Genomic DNA, 17,648 nt, shown 5'->3' with positions numbered 1-17,648 from the left:
GCCACATTTGCAAGCGTCAAAATTATAATTACATTATGTTGCAGTCACGCAAGGGAAAGCTCTGATTAGACACTGCGTGACTATGTGCAGTAAACTTGTAGTAAATAATCAGTGCCTTTGAAATAGTTGCTGCAAAGACAGGGACCACTAACAGTCAGTTGCTGACACAATATCCCATTGAAAAAGCGAAAAAAATCCCACATATTCCAAATACTTACTGTGTAACACATCAAACGTATTGCATTTTTTGCAAAAACTTGTCCTCAAGAAAACGTTCCGTGATGTCAAAATCAAGCGATGATGAGCTGGTCCTGATTCTGAGTTCATCCAGTTCTGATGAGAAGGAAGCAGCATGAATAATTTCATGGTTTGATCCAGGAGCTGAAGCTGTATCACGACAGCTTTTATACATATTTCAGGTTATCACTGGAGCAGTTTGAGCTGTTGATTTGAAAAATAAATGTTCTCAAATTCATCCATAAAAATTAAGCTGTCAGTCTGAACGGCTGGATTGAGAATGTGTCCTAAAAATATTTTTAACATGCAAAATGTTTACATGGATTTTATGTATCTGATATGTAAAGGCCTTTGGCTGCAAATAAGTTACTGTCCTAATATTACTTCAGTGTGACTGAGCCTTTTATGGGCTAAATTATTAAATGAAATGAAAAGAAAAGAAAAATTAAAATCATGCTCCAACCTGATTTGACCCCCCACCTATCCCACATGGTGATACGACCTTTGAAAGTTTACCCAAAATGAATATTTTAAAGTTTTCAAAATTGATTTATCAGGAAACATAAAACGTCAATGCTGTTACTCTATGTCATGGGTATAAAAACTGGATCTGTTTTCCTTTTCAAAGTTTTGATACAAACCTGAGAGTCTGGCTTTAGGCTCAAAAATGTGCAAAAAAATAATGCAAAGAAAAAAGAAAAAAATTTAAACCCATCCCTGTCGTCTTCAAGGTTCTGTATAAAAGAATCATAGTATGGAGGGAAACTTTGAGATGTCTTCAGGAAATATGCAAAGTTTTTGTGCAAAATTTTGAAAAGTGCTTATTTTGAGGGGGTCAGGTGGGAGGCACTGATTGATTTTTCATGGAATGACTCAACGATCCCCGCTGAGATCATAGGTTGAATTCACTAAACATGCATGCTTATTTGTAGTTCAACAGAGCATGAGTAATAAGAGACGAACAACAAAGCTCAGCACTTCACTGTCGCGGCTCAGTAACACTGAAACAGCAGACGGCGTATCTAAAGGTGGAGAGACAATAGTGTAATACTGCAGGAGATCAAGAAAAGTTGTTGATGAGCCACTCAAAAGGGAAATTTAAGACATAAAGACAGTTGGAAGCTAAGTGGTTAAATGTGCCAGTGTCGGTCCCTAACAGAGCTAACTGCACCAACAAGAAGCAGGAGCAGAGGAGAAAAGACTTAGGTTGAGCAGCTTTGCAGCCTTTTCCAGTGAAAAATCACCCCTTGCAGCCCAGTCATTCAACAAAGGAAGGCTCTGGTATCGATTAGCAGGGACCAGAATATCACCAGTCTCCCTGCTGGATAAAGAGCACTGTTGTGCTTAACAAAGCAGACTGTACTGTAACTCTAAAGTGAGTGACTTCTAAGTGAAAAAATTCAATACAGCAGCATTGGACTTGTTACAGCTACATAGGAGTCATCATCTGTGTTTTAGTGTTAGTACAGGATACAGATGCTAACACGGTACCTTAAAATGCTGCGTGCATAAGTAATGATCACACCTAAACTTATGAGGAGGCAAATCATGGAAGAATATTCTTGCAGCCTCTAGGATACAGTTGCATTTGAAGATGCTGAATGAATAACTTAGTAATTTCATGTGTAGCATACAAAACCCAGCAGCATGATTCTGTTTTTTGGACAAAAACAGCTTAAAGCGAACACATTAAAACAAGCAAAATAACAAAAAAAAATGTTTGAAAAATGAAAAACACCACGTGAAATTCAAACAACCATCCTTGGATATCGGAGCAGGTGGGGTTGTGTTTGTTCTACAAAACCGCTATTAGCAACTGCAACTACTGCCCAGGCATGTTCTCCCATGCAATATCACAACATTTCACACTTTCATTGATGTGAATCCGTTGACCAGCACATGCCACAACCAGTGTGAGACCGCAGTCACTCTCAAGTGACACCAATGTGTGAATGACCCATAAACGGACCCCAGTAGAAATCAGCAGAAGCAAAGATGCTGCTTGTGTAATGTATGACGTGTCAATTTCCTGTTAATTTTCTAATTTTACAGTGACAGTTATGCACTGCGTTATGCTTTAACAGTGTGACAACAAGTCCACAAGGGTTATGCAGTATTTTGTCAGAAGTCGTACATGTTATGCACTTTAACAGTCACCGGTCATTCAGCTGACAGAAGCAATAACCTGCTTCATATGCTCTGCTTTGGTATGTGATCAGAAAATAGGTTCATTTTCCTTCTCTGAGTTTTTACTATCAAGGGACTATCAAATGGATAGTTTTGGTTATTTCACATGAGCAATATTTGTCGCTGTGTTTTTTTGTCTGCACTCTTCTCACTGACTTGAAAAAGATGTCACGTGTAACCATGTACTAATCAAATTTTACCAACACTTGAGTCTGTCAGTCACATCTGAGAACAACCACATCTATGCAGTCCCCGCGGAGAAGTTAAGTGGATGTTTTATTAATTCTTTTAACAATTCATTTGTTTCTCCTTTATTTCTATTGCTTCTATTAGCAAATATTTCATGTCAGTTATGTTTTGAAGCTGACTTTCCCCATATTTTAACTTTCTGCCTTGCTTGTTATCTCTTAACAACAACATCTGGTATGTATTTAACTCCAGCTACTAAACTTGTTTAACTCTAAATTTAAGCTGGCGTATGACATCACCACATACCCTGCCTAAGTGTCTTCGGGCAAGCATTAGCCAACAAAAAAGACAAAGTTCAATCTGGATATCAGTATCATCACATTACACACTATCACATTAGATAGCTTCTTGAGCAGCTGATAAAGAGCTATGACAGTGGGGAGGACTCTCTTGAGGAAACTATTTGTTGAAAGGATTTAAATCCAGCTCAGTGTCTGTCACACCTTTGTGCTTTCACAGGATATTTCAGCTACATCCTGTGAAATCTCAAAAGTGGCACTTTCAATAACCTTTGTCTCTGTTCATGCCCTTGTGGAGTACAGGAACTAAAACGATGCTCCAGTGTCAAGATTGTTAACCTATTACTTTGGGGTGGATTTTTCATTGTAATTTAATTTAACCAGGCAAGAGAGTTGGCACCTTATCTGATGAGCAATGCGCGGTTTATACACAGATAACTAAAGTAGTTCAGGTCTGTTTAAAAGCAGCAAATAGTGTGGGTTCAACATCCTTTCAGGGATCACATCTGACTTTTTTCAGGTCTATTTTACTATTCAGCTTTTTTAAACCTGCAAGCACGGATGTGTCAAATTCACAGGTTCTTTTTCATCATTTACTATCAGTCATGAAACGCACAAATAGCCTCCTGCTTGAAGAGTAGTTCCACCAATTTTATATAAGAAAATCTGTTTAGAGCCTTGCAGACATACGGCTGCATACTGAGAAAAATGTGACAAGTCAAATGTGGGAAAAAAAAACCCTGCATATCTGCCAAAAACTATTATTACTAAGTAACATCAGAGATATTAAAAGAGAGAGATGTGTCACTCACATAATCCTAAAATATAATATATATTCCACCACCATCATAGCTGTGGTGGAGGAAGCAAGGCTTCTACAATGCAAATAATATAAATGTATTACATTTTAAACTTTATTTCGTTGCAACTTTTTTAAATGTTGGTGATTCTATACATGCAGTTCATTTTATGCCTTGATGAACATCGAGTCTAAAGTTAATTTTGATAACTCTTCAAAATAAGTGCTAAGCAGCATTTGAAGATGGACGTGGTGACACTTTCTGCAACGTGTCTGACAACAAACGAAGTGTTAGAAAGCACTGCTAGTACATCTAACTACACAAGCGGTCATAATATTTGTAAGCACATCGCTTCAGAAGGCACCAGAGGTTAAGCTTAGTGACTTGAACTGGGGAGGTCCTAAGTTTCTTTTCCACTAGTACTTACCCAGCTTGACTCGACTTGACTCTACATGGTTTCTGTCATTTTCCATTACTATTGAGTACAACCTCTATAAAAGTCCAGGATGTAATTTGTATGTGACACAAACACAACACAATAATGGAAGACATCGAGGGGATGGTCTACCTGCTGCTCGTTCTATGGCTTTGTCATACTCGGAGACTAGCATGACAAAGAGACTCAGTGATGGTTTTTGTGCTGTAATTTTTCTCACTGCCAGGTTTAAAAAATGCGGTTTGGGAGAAAGAATCATCAAGCAATGCTATTTACTGGCCAATCGGTGGTATGCATTCTGTTGATGTCACAATTGTAGATCCACTCAGCTTGCTTGGAACCTCAGCCGAGCAGGTACTAAAAAGCCCTCCATGTGACCTTCATGGAATCGGTTTCCATTTGTGAACGGCTGCCTCCAAATCTTGCATCACCAAGCACAATGCAAAGCATCGGATGCCGTAACCTATGCCACCACTGGACAGTAGAGCAGTGGAGATGTGTTCTCTAGAGTGTCAAATCACACTTCTCCATCGGGCAATCCAATGGATGAGTCTGGGTTTGGCCATTTCCAGATGGAAACTGTACTTGTCTGACTGCACTCTGCAAGTGTAAAGTTTGGTGGAGGGGAGATTGTGGTGTGGGGATGTTTTCAGGAGTTGGGCTCAGCCCGTTAGTTCTAGTTCATGCTCCCAACTTTGAGTGAGCATGGAAGTTTGGGGATGGCCCCCTCACTGTTCCAACATGACTGCAGACCAGTGCACAAAGCAAGGTCCATAAAGACGAGGATTAGCAAGTTTGGTGTGGAAGAACTTGACTAGCCTGCACAGTCCTGACCTCGACCCGACAAAACACCTCTGGGATTAATTTGAGCGGAGACTGTGAGCCAGGTCTTCTTGTGTCTGACCTCAAAAATGTGCTTCTAGAAGAATGGTCAAAAATTCTCGTAAACACACTCCTAAACCTTTTGGAAAGCATCCCCAGAAGAGTTAAAGCTGTTATAGCTGCAGAGGGTGGGCTAACATTAGACCCTATAGATTAGAATGGGATGTCACTCAAGTTCATATGCGCGTGAAGGCAATATAATTTTGGCAATATAATGTAGAAACTTAGATCCTGCATGTTTTAGTACTTCTGCATCGGTGAATTTTTCAAGCTGGCGGTTGCTGCCAGCTTTTTGTAGCTGATAAATAACAATGGATGCCCTTGACTCAGAGTTGACTGCAAAATGTCAAACTGAAAAATAATCGGTGCATATTTAGATAGAAGGGAGCTTACTAGATCAAATAGCCACTGAGTCATTTCTGCTTGAATATGGCGACATTAGCGACTCCTACTATAACACACCTGAGTTGGATTGTGAGTAATGTCGCCCCCTCCCCGGATTTGACAAGGATCAAGATAAGAGGAACAAAAGTTTTAAAAGGCCGTCATGAGTAGACAGTGTTCTAGGAGTCCAATCGGTGTAGCACTCATTTAATGATGTAAAGAGTGCTTGCCTGATGACAAAATGAAAGTCATAATACCTGCATGTAGCTCTGACACATTTTATCCATAGTCTGGTTTTAAGTTCACTTCAGTCATATTTTATTCATTTGATTTTTCAAAAAAAAAAAAAACCCTCATTTTTATGACTCATTTTGATGTGGAGTACAAGAAGAAGTTCAACTGAACATGAAATGCTTGAAGAAATAAAAAGAGGAGCAAACAAAGAGAATTCATGATCATCATTTATAGTTCATGGTCATTTTTCCTCATACTCATTCCAAGTACAGGTCTCTGGAAAGCAGAATTGACTGACAGAATGACAGAACAAACACAGAACAGTTGAAATGGAGACTTATTTGAGCTATTCTCCTCTGGGTTTTGTGTCAGCCCAAGTGCACACTGGACAATCTTATAATACCACTTGGAAAACACACACACACAGCAAGTTAATTTATCTTTATCACTGGCATCATCCATCATCATCATCAACACTCATATTCTAGGTCTTCATTCTCACTCATGTAAGTCAGGATTGAGCAGGAAGGCAGTGATTCTACCAGGATCCTTAAAAGAGAGCCACACAAGTTGTCACACCTCTCCGCTATCAACAGCTTGTGCAGGTTTCAGGTTAGGCTATTACTGGTCCAGGTTGGAATTTGTATAAAAACTATATAGGAACACATGTAAAAACAGGGAGAGATTCAAATTATTATCCAACTGAAAAAACAAAAACAAAATGCAGATGTCGTCATAAAATCGTCTATGTCTAGCAACACTTAATAACATTTATGTCTTCTTTTTGTCCTTTTTTTAAAGGTTTTATTCCAAAACGGCTGAGGAGCAGTTATAGTTTGCATCATCTATACAACAGGCTATAAAACACCACTTTGTCACAGTCCAGAAAGCACATATAGATGTGGTTGTATTGTATATAAACATATGTACTGTAATAAGATAATTTTGCGTGCATGGCTCCTGAATGATCACCGTTGAGACATCTGCGGGATTCTGAGCGAAGTCTCTCCTTTGAGTTCACACAACGTGAAAACGAAGGCCTCCAGATTTCTTCCTGGCACAACTCACATATTCTTTTAAACCAAAGTCTTCAAGAGAAGCTGCCATCTGTTCTCATCTTTGCACTGCAGCCGCCCTGCCTGCCAGGTAATAGTCTTTGCAGGCCATCTCTGCCTCTAGCGTGAGGACTTTTGGCTGATTCCTCGTCTCTGGCTTAAATGTCATGTGATTGATTTTTTTTTTAAATTCCTCTTCATCCTCTTCATAAATGTTTGGCGTATTTTAATGTATGTATTTATTTATGCATTGTGCCATTTTACCTAGAAAAAGTCCCAGCAACACAAACACAGGCAATGGAAATGGAAACGTTAAGTCTGCTATGCTGTCACTCCATTTGCAAAGTGCATCTGTGCTCCTCCGGAAACACGGGAGTTCGATCACATTATTGTGGCCAAAGAACAAGTCACAGATGGGTTAATGGTGTTTTGCTGACATGTTAGATATGTATTTAGTTCATTTTTAATTGTTGGCAGACCCATTTCTCCTCCAGTCTTTTAACCTCAGTACTTTCTGTCCAGTGTTTAAGACTGAAGAAAGTTTATTTTTAAATTTTTTTTATTTACCATATTTTTTTTTCAGCTTTTCAGAGCATTGTCTTATGGGGGGAAAATGACTAAATAATGTTTGTATTTGTTGTTATATTACACAAGTCCTGATTTGTCTTTTTGATAAATGTTTACGTTGGCCTGACAAAGACCAGAGCTTTGACAATCACACATAGTACTCCTTGTCCTTGTTCTTCTTGTTCTTGCTCGAGGTTTTTGCTGTGTTGACCTGCTTCTCTTTGACCACGGTTCCGTTGGACTGTGCCGAGTTGCTGATGTAGTTACGACTCTCGTCTACATGGTAGGATCCTTCGTCTCTGTTCCGGTATTTATACATAGCATAAAGCAGGATGAGAATGCACAGCGCCGCTGCTGCTACGATGCCGACCACCATCCCCGTAGTACTGCTCGACTCCCGGAAGACCTCCTGTGTTCCTGGGTAACCCTTTGGTCCAGCACCAGTGGGATTGGCTGCAAGACAAAAAAACAAGATTACTACAAAAAAGCCATGTTTTAAGTTTCATCATTACTTGACCGTAATGGTGTAATAAATGAGAGCATGCATTTTCCTATCTGCAAGTACAAACGAATATCCCAAATATAATAGACATCAAGACTGACGATTTTCAAAGTACATGCTGGCTTAAATGGCTTTCTCATCAAATAGAAAAGCGCGCAGTCAGACAATGAATAGAGCACAATAGATTGAAATGGCATATAATGGCAAAGATAAGGGGTCTCAGCAAAGGTCTTTTTGCAGCGTGATCTGACACTTTAAGCGTTTAATATTCCATTGTGATGGCCAAAAGACTTCAAAAACGACTCTGACTGTTAAATAAGACGCAAATACCCCGAGCATATTTTAAAGGCAACACTTTACATGGTCTGACAGTCACAAAATTACCAAAGAAGTTGAACAATGAAATGCATTCCTAAGAAGAACCTTCAAAAGAGCCAGGGATGTTTTGTAGACTTCAATATAGCACTTGACCTTTCTAACCTTCTCCTCTGCCTATAGAGGACTAATCTAAATGTTATACTGTGAACATGGGAATTTTTTTATAAGCTACGATAACTAAGACAGGCGGTACTTCGCCCATAACAACAGTTGGATAAGTGGTTAAGTAAACGAATGGATGGATATATAGAAAAAAAGAGATTTTCTAAATTCAAATGTCAGTAATGCTGACAAGACGACTAATGTGTTAATCAATCACAGGGAAGCTCACAACTCATTACATGCTTTACAGCATAGTCATGAATGAACAAGCCATACTTCCAACATTCAGCATTCATCCGAGCAGCATGACTGTCTCACAGTCTCTGAAAATAAATCTTTCAGAAAGAAACAATTCTTCAATTGAATCAGCAGCTTTTTGCCAAAGGCTGTCTCGACTTCTTTGGTGGTGCTATTTTGAAAACATGTCAGTCCCCCCCTCCCTGATATCATTCAGTCCTCCTGGCACATCTCTCTGTGTGTTTTTGTAGCAGTCATCATTTCTGGTTAAGCCCCTCTTTGTTGCAATTGTGAAATCCAAACACTCAATGCTAACATTTGGAAATGAAAACACTCTGTTTAGACTGGATCGGGAGAAAATATCTCAGGGATTTACAGCTGTGTTTAGATCGTAGTGATCTTGATGAGAAGATGTTAAGTTTCTTTTTGTATTTCCAGTGGACAAACTAACAATAACAGAAACAAACATAGATGTGTGGAGATGAAGGGCTCAAATGGCTCCTCTGTGTTGACTGGGCAGTTTTTATTTGTTTTTTTTTAGCAAGCTTTGCAGATTTTCCACTTTGTTGCTGCTTCTTGCAGCACTTATGAAATGATGCAGTGACTATGCTGTAACACACAGAATCATATGTGTTGATATAAGGGCCAGTTTGTTACGTAACGCAAATGGTAAAGTAGTCAGTTCACGTTTATTCCTACTGTAGGTTTTCATTGTCGCTATTGTATAACCTCGCATTTAAATTTCAAAGGTAATAAAGGCAATAAAGTAAAAGCAGCACGGGGCAAGTGTGCATTTCAAACTTCTGAAAAGGTCCCTCTAAAAGTGGAACAGAAAGCTGCAGCTGATTCAGAACTGGGGTAAGTCCTCACTACAAACAAAAGTGGATCATTCAAGTTCTCAGATCTTTGCAAAACACTACAAAATACAGAGAGTGTTTCAGAACAACAATAACTTTTTCCGATCTGAGGGTCCATTGTCAGCTTTTCAGAGCAGTCAGAAAGCGGTCTGCGTAATGTCCCGGGGTACAAACATGTAAGCAGAAAAGTAGAAGTTTGCTTCTTACTGATGTTTTTCTATGTTTATTTTGCGGTCTTTTATTCATATTTTACGCGTCACTGTAACTATTAGATGAAGAGCTCACAATGTCATTTAAAGATGATATACTGATACTTTCTAATGAGAAGTAATTATACACTGAAACATTAGAGATGCTTATATTAGTTGCCATTTATGCTCACATGAATAGCAATGGCAATATTGATCAGAACATCACGAGATATTCAATTCTTTGGCAAGCACAATTCTTAAAAAAGATTTAAATACAGTGGTCCCTCGCTATAACGCGGTTCACTTTTCGCGGCCTCGCTGTTTTGCGGATTTTTTTTGTGCAATTTTGCATGCTTCGTTTTTTTGTTTTTTGTTTTTTTTTTTAACTTGCGCATTGTGTTCTGTGTCCTGACTGACACAGAGACATCTGCGTCACATGGTTTGATCTTTGGTTTCTTTCTATAATACTGGACTTATTTTTCTACTAAGGTTTGAACTTTGAGAGTGTTTAAACAAGAGAGAAAAGTGTGAAAATGTTCATGCCTGTCTGAGAAAACTGTATAAAGTATGTAGTGAGGGGTTTTACAGCCTTAAAACATCTACAATAATTGTAAAAAATAAACTTGGCTACTTCGCGGATTTCACCTAGTGCGGGTTATTTTTAGAATGTAATTTTTAGAACGAATAAACGAGGGACCACTGTATAATAAATTCAAGAAAAGAGTTTGAAATTGATCATACGTGTGCTGTCCTTCATGTCCTACTTTGTCGTCCTACTGTCTTCACTTATTTATTTTTTTATATTTTGGTTTAAGAAATAAAATGCATGCATTAGCTTTAATACATTCAAACCAACTTTAGAAAGAAATGTTATTCTAAAACAGAAACTGCAACAGTGTCTTCATAATTTCAGTCCTTCACAGAAATATTTCCACATAAGCAACTCTTCCTATTCAAGAATACAGCGCAGAGCAACGATTTTACATCAAAATGAGAATAAAAAGGATAGCAGAGTTTTATTGTGTTGAAGTTTGTCATAATCACCTCTTCCTATCTTATCAGACCCTTATTTAATGACAGACAATGTACTTCTGTGAGCATTAGCAAATAGGATACTTCTGAAAAAGAAAAAGAATTCAGTGAAGGAGAAACCAATCGTACGCAGTAACTCTAAATGGGATTATTATCAATGCTGCTGAACAAGCCTAACAATAAAATGGGGGTTGGGGGATGGATTTACTTTGCATTGACCTATCTGCAAACTATTTTTGTTCTTCTTCTACATATTTCTTTGACTATTGTTACACAGTGATGTCGATGTTTTATAACACTGAAAGCATCCTACTACCAGGGATCCTCCTGTGAATATGAGAGTGATAGCACATCAGCAAACCCACTTCATTTTCTGAATGCTATCCAAGCTATAATACAGCTCTCCTTATGTCTCTGCTAGCTCTCATCATTGTTCTCTCTCCTGTGCCTTTACTCATTGTTGATGGCTTTGGAAATAAAGCACTTTTTGATTACTCCCATATCTCCTCTTGAGTGACAGTTGAATTCTCAGACAAACAATGACTTCGAATGGTGTTCTATTTGCTCGTGATCAACCTCTATCAGGTATGTCTATTTTAGGAAAATATTGGACTAAAGGGCACAAAAAAGTGTAAACTGCAAAGGGCAAAAGTTCCCCAAGCTGTCTATCAGACGCAAAGATGCTGCTCCTCTTCATTGACATGTTTTCCAGCATGGTTAGACTGATCAGCGGCCCAAGTATGCTTCCAATGCTATCCGACATTCAAGGACAAGCAGAGAGTACCAATGGGGGATTGAATGTGACTGAGCGTTGCAACAGATTAGCTCTGCTTGTGACAAGCCCACTTATCCTTGCAGACAGGTGTGAAGAATGCTCTCGCCTTGTGGGCAAAAGCCACTGGTTGACACGGCTCGTCCCAAGCAAACCATCGCACGGGCATTACCGGTGAGTTACTTTCATATGTGCTATCTATCCTTTGTTCAGGGTCAAAAAAGTTGAAAGTGTAGATGACATAGCAGGTTGATAGAGGATAGAGGTCTTGATGTGGCACTCTAGAGTTTTATATGAGACCTCGGCTGGTTCGGGAGGGAGGCAGCCTCAGACTGCTACATCAGGAGTGAGCTATGTGATAAAAGTATCATGGCGCGCTGTTCTTCCTTGTGTGATCTAACACCTCCAGCTCTGGGCTTTGTTATTTCCTCTTGCCAGGATCTGTTGATTGGCTCCCCACAGGCTGAGCTCACACAGCAACTTTACATTGGAAAGCTCTCAATTAACTGACCACAATCCGTCTTTCATCACTGAAAAAGTAAAATAAGTGGGTTAAATGAGCTACTCATTTACTTCAACATTAATGGAAATCTTTCTATGGAGGGCTACAACAGCCCCCCCCCCCCCAAAATGTAACTAAGTAAAAAAAAATTACATAAATGAATTAAAATGCCCCAAAGAGATAATAAAATAATTGTTGGCCTTCATTTTTTGGGATCGGGACTTACAGCCATAATTCTCCTTTAATTTTATAATAGAAATTATAATATGAAGAAAAATGCTAGCTTAAATTCCCCCTCACCCTCCATGACTGTGGTATGTTTGTGTTCCTAAATTCTGGGTGCTCTGCGCAGTATTTAAAATTTACCAGAACACTTCTGATTTGTTGGCGCCACTCTTACAGCTCGTAAGAACTCAATACTTTTATGGTGCAGAGAGCTGACCATTAAATCAAAGGTTAACACTAAATTTAGCACAGTGCTGACACAACCATGTTTTGTCTAAAGCTATTAGCATTTACAATAGCTCTTTATTTCACCTTTAGTCTCAGCACTGTCTATCAAATAGCCACCTGATGGGATCTTACACAGTCCACTAGACTGCCTTTAACACAGTGATGCAGCTCATTTGTTACCCATGTGCCTGACTGTGCTCCTGCCCTACAGTGTGCCTGAACTCAAGTGGAGTTCAGATAAAGTAATGTCCCAGACCCAAGGCCACTGAGAAAACCCCAAAAGGACCTCAGTCAAAATGCATCTGCCTGTCTGCTCATTAGCACTCCATCATCTCAGAATGAAGGCACATAAACTGAGAAAGAAATAGCGACTGAAACAAGTGTTTAAAATGATGGCTGCTCTTATGAGCTCTACTCGAGCGCACCCAAGGGTAAAATTAGACATGGGGAAAATGACCTTAAAGTGTGTCTAGCTTCATGGCAGCATTGCAGGGGTGTGCTTGTGAAGCGATGGAGGTAAACTCAGGGGGGTTAACTTTTGAAGGATTGCAGTTGGGTAAAAGCTGCCAGAATAACTCTCTCCTCCACGTCTCATCCCAGAGCAAGAGTTCAGTCTCATATCCAGAGCATCATAAAGTCTTTGCTGTTTTATTTACAAGGACAACAGTTAATGTTCTAGTTATTTAGTCACAAATCATTCGCTTTCACCAGAGATTTCTCGAGAGGAGATGCACAAAAAAGTAAATAAATAAAATAAAAACTGAACAAAGAAGCAAAGATTTTATATGTGACCTTGATACATGAGTTTTAGTGGAAGAAAAGAAACAGCCTGGCTAAGACACTGCACTTTGCCGTGCAGTGTTAATAAACAGTGCAAAGCGACTTTGAAGACTTTGATGCTTTTCTTTCTTCGGGCTTTATTTGATTGCATCTCTTCTCTTAATTCTGCCTGCATCCTTCAGTATGGATATATGAGCTTGCCTCTTGAAGATATTAGCACTGACGCATAGGAAAATGTCATTTAAAAGCCGGAGAAATGCCTGATGTGATTCTACTTCTCTTTGCCTGACTTCTTTGTGCCACATGCGCTCAAGGAGAGAAATGGGATCAGAGATTTTGCACTGTCAGGTGGGATTTGAATAAATGGTCCTCTTCAAAGACTATTTTTCCTCATTTGTCTCCAGCGAAAGGGTTCATTTGTTTGGTAATTTGCAACAGGGCAGGTTGATGGGGGCCATAGATGAAGGAAGAGCACAGCAGGGGGTGGGTTTACTTCAGGTGTCTGTAAGACTTGTTGAGAGGTAATGGAGCAACCAAGATTATTCAGAATATATTGAACAGACAGGCCGGGCTTGACCTTTCATTAGCTTTTGTTGCTAATGGCTTCAAAGGGTTGTGCAGGGTAGACAAGGATAAAGCTTTTTTTCTAAGCGGATGCACAATGGCAAGGCTGTGTTAATGCTTCAATGGAAATGAATCAAATAATGAAGTAATTTTTATTTTTTATCAAGAAACTAGCGAAAAGAGATTTTGTGTAAATTTGGCCATCCGCAAACTGCAACAGCTGACAACATGAGCAACACATCATGCATCGTTGAGGGCTTAGGGAGGTGTGGCTGCAGGTTTGCCTTCAGATCAACCAGGCTTACAGCTATTGGCATGCTCAGTGACACACTGCTGTTATTCAGCCAGATTAGTGTTATACCATCTTCTTACTTCACATATCCAGCTATAATCATGAGCTGTCAGAGTTGTCATACAGCCGGGGATCATTTTGCAGACAGGTCACTGTATCAACTGCAGCAGAGCCAAAACATTTATTAAATCCCTCTTGCCTCTTTAATTATCGGAGTGTCCTCAAGAAGTGATGCAAGCCACCCTGTACTTGTGACATGCTGGCAGTATGCCTCATGACAGCTTGCATATATGAGTCTGAAGTGGCTCTGCGCACGCTGATGGTGGATGATGAACTGAGAGCTGAGTGAGCATGAAATGAAGTGAGAATTATTAAAAAGGTGTTTGATTTAACCCCACTAAAAGGTATGATGCAGTTTAAGCCTTTGCCAAGAGGGATTCCACTAAAAAGGCAAGATGAAAGAAGACGACTAAGCTTACTCAGCTTTAATGTCACAAGTCTGGAGTTCATCTCTTGATTAGAGAGGTAGAGTCCTATAGTGTCAGGCTATGAGGTCTCGGGCTCTATACCTACTTACTTATGGCTCTGTAGCTAGGTAACATTGTGTCATTGTGTTCATACCTGTATTTTGTTTCATGATGATAACACAAACAGCTTTAAATATGTTGACACAAGCTGCTATGACAACTGTGTGCACAAAAACTGTGATTAACCACATTGTTGGACAGAAGAGTTCATTCTCACTTGCCACACCCAGGACTGATAACTGTCAGATCTGCTGAATCACGAAATCATTTAAATAATAGTGAGATGGGCTGAAAGATCTCAAAAATCAACTCACTTCCCAGGAGTGGGAAGGTTCACCTACCTGCCAAAATTACCTAGCAAAATTACTGCTAGAGCACATTAATGATTCGTCCAGGAAGTCATAAAAGAACGCAGGCCTGACACCTCAATTAAGGTCAGAGTTCATGATTCAACAATATGAACAAGACCAGGCGAAAAATAAAATCCATGGGAGAGATTCAAGGTGAAAACCACTGCTGACTAAAAAAGGACACAAAGGCTCATTTGCCAAAAAACATCTTGAGGATGTCCAAGATTCTTTGGCAAAATATTCTGTAGAGTGGCGAGACAAAAGCTCAACTATTTGGACGGTTTACTTCCTGCTACACCTGCTATAAACAAGAACATCAGTCAAACATGGCATTAGTGTACTTTTCCCCTTAATAAATCAAATCATCATTTAAAAACTGCATTTTGTATTTACTTGGGTTATCTTTGTCGAACGTTCAAAAATCTCTGAAGATCTTAAACTTGAAATAAGAAATCAGAAGTATAGAAAAAACTTTTTTCAGAAAACTGTACATATGTTTTAATAGAGACTATTTCTTATCCCCACAACAACTTAATGACCACCTTTAGTCAGATTAAGTCATACAGTTGTTAGATAGCAGGTCAACAAAAATATCAAATGCATGTAAAGATGAGATAATCTTTACAAGCATTTTCCAGACTGGTACATTTTTTAATTAATATTTGTAATCTCTTAGTTGCTTTTACTATTTCAATAACTGGTCTTTAACTGAGCAACTTTTCTTTTCTTGGTTAGCAAAGTCTTTCATGCCCTACTTAGACTCATAAACAGACACAATGTGTTATCATCAATGTCAGCACACCAGAAAGATGAACGGTGAAAAAAAATAAAAGTAATTGAAAATATAAATACGGTGGGATCAGTAAAGAGAAAGACTGACAGTAAGTGTAAAATCCTGTTTTCTCTCAGAACACACTTCATTTAAAATAGGATGTAGAGAGAAGACTTGAATGGCATAATCCGCAGTGAAAGAGTGCAAGAAAAACAAAAATGGCAAAATTCCATAAGGCTGTCTGCAGAAAGTAGCAGACTATAGGAAAATAACAGCAACATGTTGGCAAAAAGAGTAGACGTGATGCTTGAAGGTCATCGGCGTTGTTCCCGGCTGTGAGCTACGACCACGTTCAATAGGCCTCTGGTTTCGAAAAAAGGCCTTTTTTTTTTTTCCATTAGTTAAACCATCTCTGCTAGTGGCAGTCTGGCATGCAAGGTGCATGACACTGTATTCAGCAAAGGGAAAAACGAACACACACAGAGTTCCAGCTGGGTATGATTGAATAACCTATTAAATGTGGGCAGTGACCTCTTAAGCCAGCGCAGTGCTCTTAATGTTTCATTAATCTCACAGCTACTTTTAAAACAATAATTTACTCTAATTTTTTTTCCCCCTGTCTGGGTGCATTCCAGTCATTGCCATGGGGTTAAAGAGAGTATTCGTTTACCGTTTGATTTATTGGTTTACTCTATGTATTGTTTCCCCAACCATAAATTAAATCTATTAAAACAAAATGTCAAACACATTAGCAGCCGCTAATGTCACTGCAGAATGCTTGAGGATAAAAAAAAAAAAAAAAGATGAGCACGCATAGAGAGAAGAGGAAACTAGAGATGATTAACCTTAACCTGCCTATGGGCAATGTGCAGCAAAAGGCTATTTCTAGAAGAGAATAAAAGCACTCAAAGATTATGTGTGAAATGCAAAGGTCTGCACATACCACAAGTCTCACTGAGGCTGATGGTGTGAACCTAGATAATGTTGGGGGAGGGGGGGCTTTTCTCTTTCATACAAATCACATTTTACATGATTGCATGTTGCATAATTAATGACGGTATAATGGTGGAAAAATAAAGGTGCACGGGTATAAAAGATAAACACCCAGCTGAGGCGTCGAGTGTTTGGATGTTTGGATATATCTGTCTACTTTTGTGCGCTCTCTCAAAAGAAAGGAAAAAAAACACATTAGAAGTCAGGGATCAGAGAATCCTAACTTCAGAGGAAACATTGTGTATTCTGTCAGGTGTAAGAGAAACTTCCTCATGTTTTCCTCCATCATTTATTTATTATGAGGTATGGAGGGGGGGCTTTGTTCTCAAGTAATAATTAAGGGAGTCAATTTCAAAGCTGGAATTGATTTCTATGGGCCACTAAGGAATAGTTAGATTTTATTGGGTCGTACGCTTAAAGCTGCATGAAGAAAACAGCCAATTGTAGCTTAGTATGAAACAGCTATTTTGTGTATAATAAAAGTATAATGCTACATTTGACAGCCAGTTAGCTTAGATAGGTTCAGATTGGAAACAGAGGAACAATCTAAAATTGAAACAAAGTATTTTCTTACCAACAAGCTAGATGTTTCCACCTGCCTTTGAGTTAGGGTACAACGGCTTGCTGCGAGCATTGTCTTCAATATTTACTGTGCTGACATAGAACACAGACTTATGTTCTAATCTGGCTCTATTACAAGTGCAGTTAACCTATTTAATTTGAAATTAGGATTAATCCTCACACCCCTTTACTTAAAAAATATATTTTAAATGCTATATGTCAAACATTTTACATTATCAATTTCTCAACATGCATGTCTCCAATTCCAAAAAAGTTGGATTAATGTAAAATGTAAAAAACAAACAAAAAAACCCCCCAGTAGTTAATGACGTGAAGAGAGGTTATTTTGGATTTGATGGCAATCTCATTTTGTCTGATTCAAGATTCCAGCTGCTCAACAGTCCTGGATCTTCTTTGCTGAATTTTTCATTTCATGATGTGCCAAATGTTTTAAAATGATGAAAGATCTGGGCTGCAGGCAGGACAGTCCAGCTGCCGGACTCTTCTGCTGTG

At 38.9% G+C, this 17,648-nt stretch overlaps 1 protein-coding gene across 12 annotated transcripts in view; it reads right to left on the bottom strand.

The window, feature by feature from the left end:
- Window positions 1-5,862: 5,862 nt before the first annotated feature.
- LOC102793382 (neurexin-1a) overlaps window positions 5,863-17,648 on the bottom strand; it is a 250,071-nt gene continuing 238,285 nt past the window's right edge. For all 12 annotated transcript variants that reach the window (XM_087850269.1, XM_087850271.1, XM_087850277.1 and 9 more), the window contains one exon: window positions 5,863-7,723. In XM_087850269.1, coding sequence (XP_087706395.1) covers window positions 7,419-7,723 — 305 coding nt within the window. In that variant the 3' untranslated portion in view covers window positions 5,863-7,418. The remainder of the gene's footprint in view (window positions 7,724-17,648) is intronic.

The sequence above is a fragment of the Neolamprologus brichardi genome, chromosome 13, assembly GCF_056152115.1.
Source record: "Neolamprologus brichardi isolate AB-2024 chromosome 13, ASM5615211v1, whole genome shotgun sequence".
Taxonomy (NCBI): domain Eukaryota; kingdom Metazoa; phylum Chordata; class Actinopteri; order Cichliformes; family Cichlidae; genus Neolamprologus; species Neolamprologus brichardi.
The sequence above is the reverse complement of the archived record's forward strand: the minus strand, read 5'-3'. Positions and strand labels throughout refer to the sequence as shown.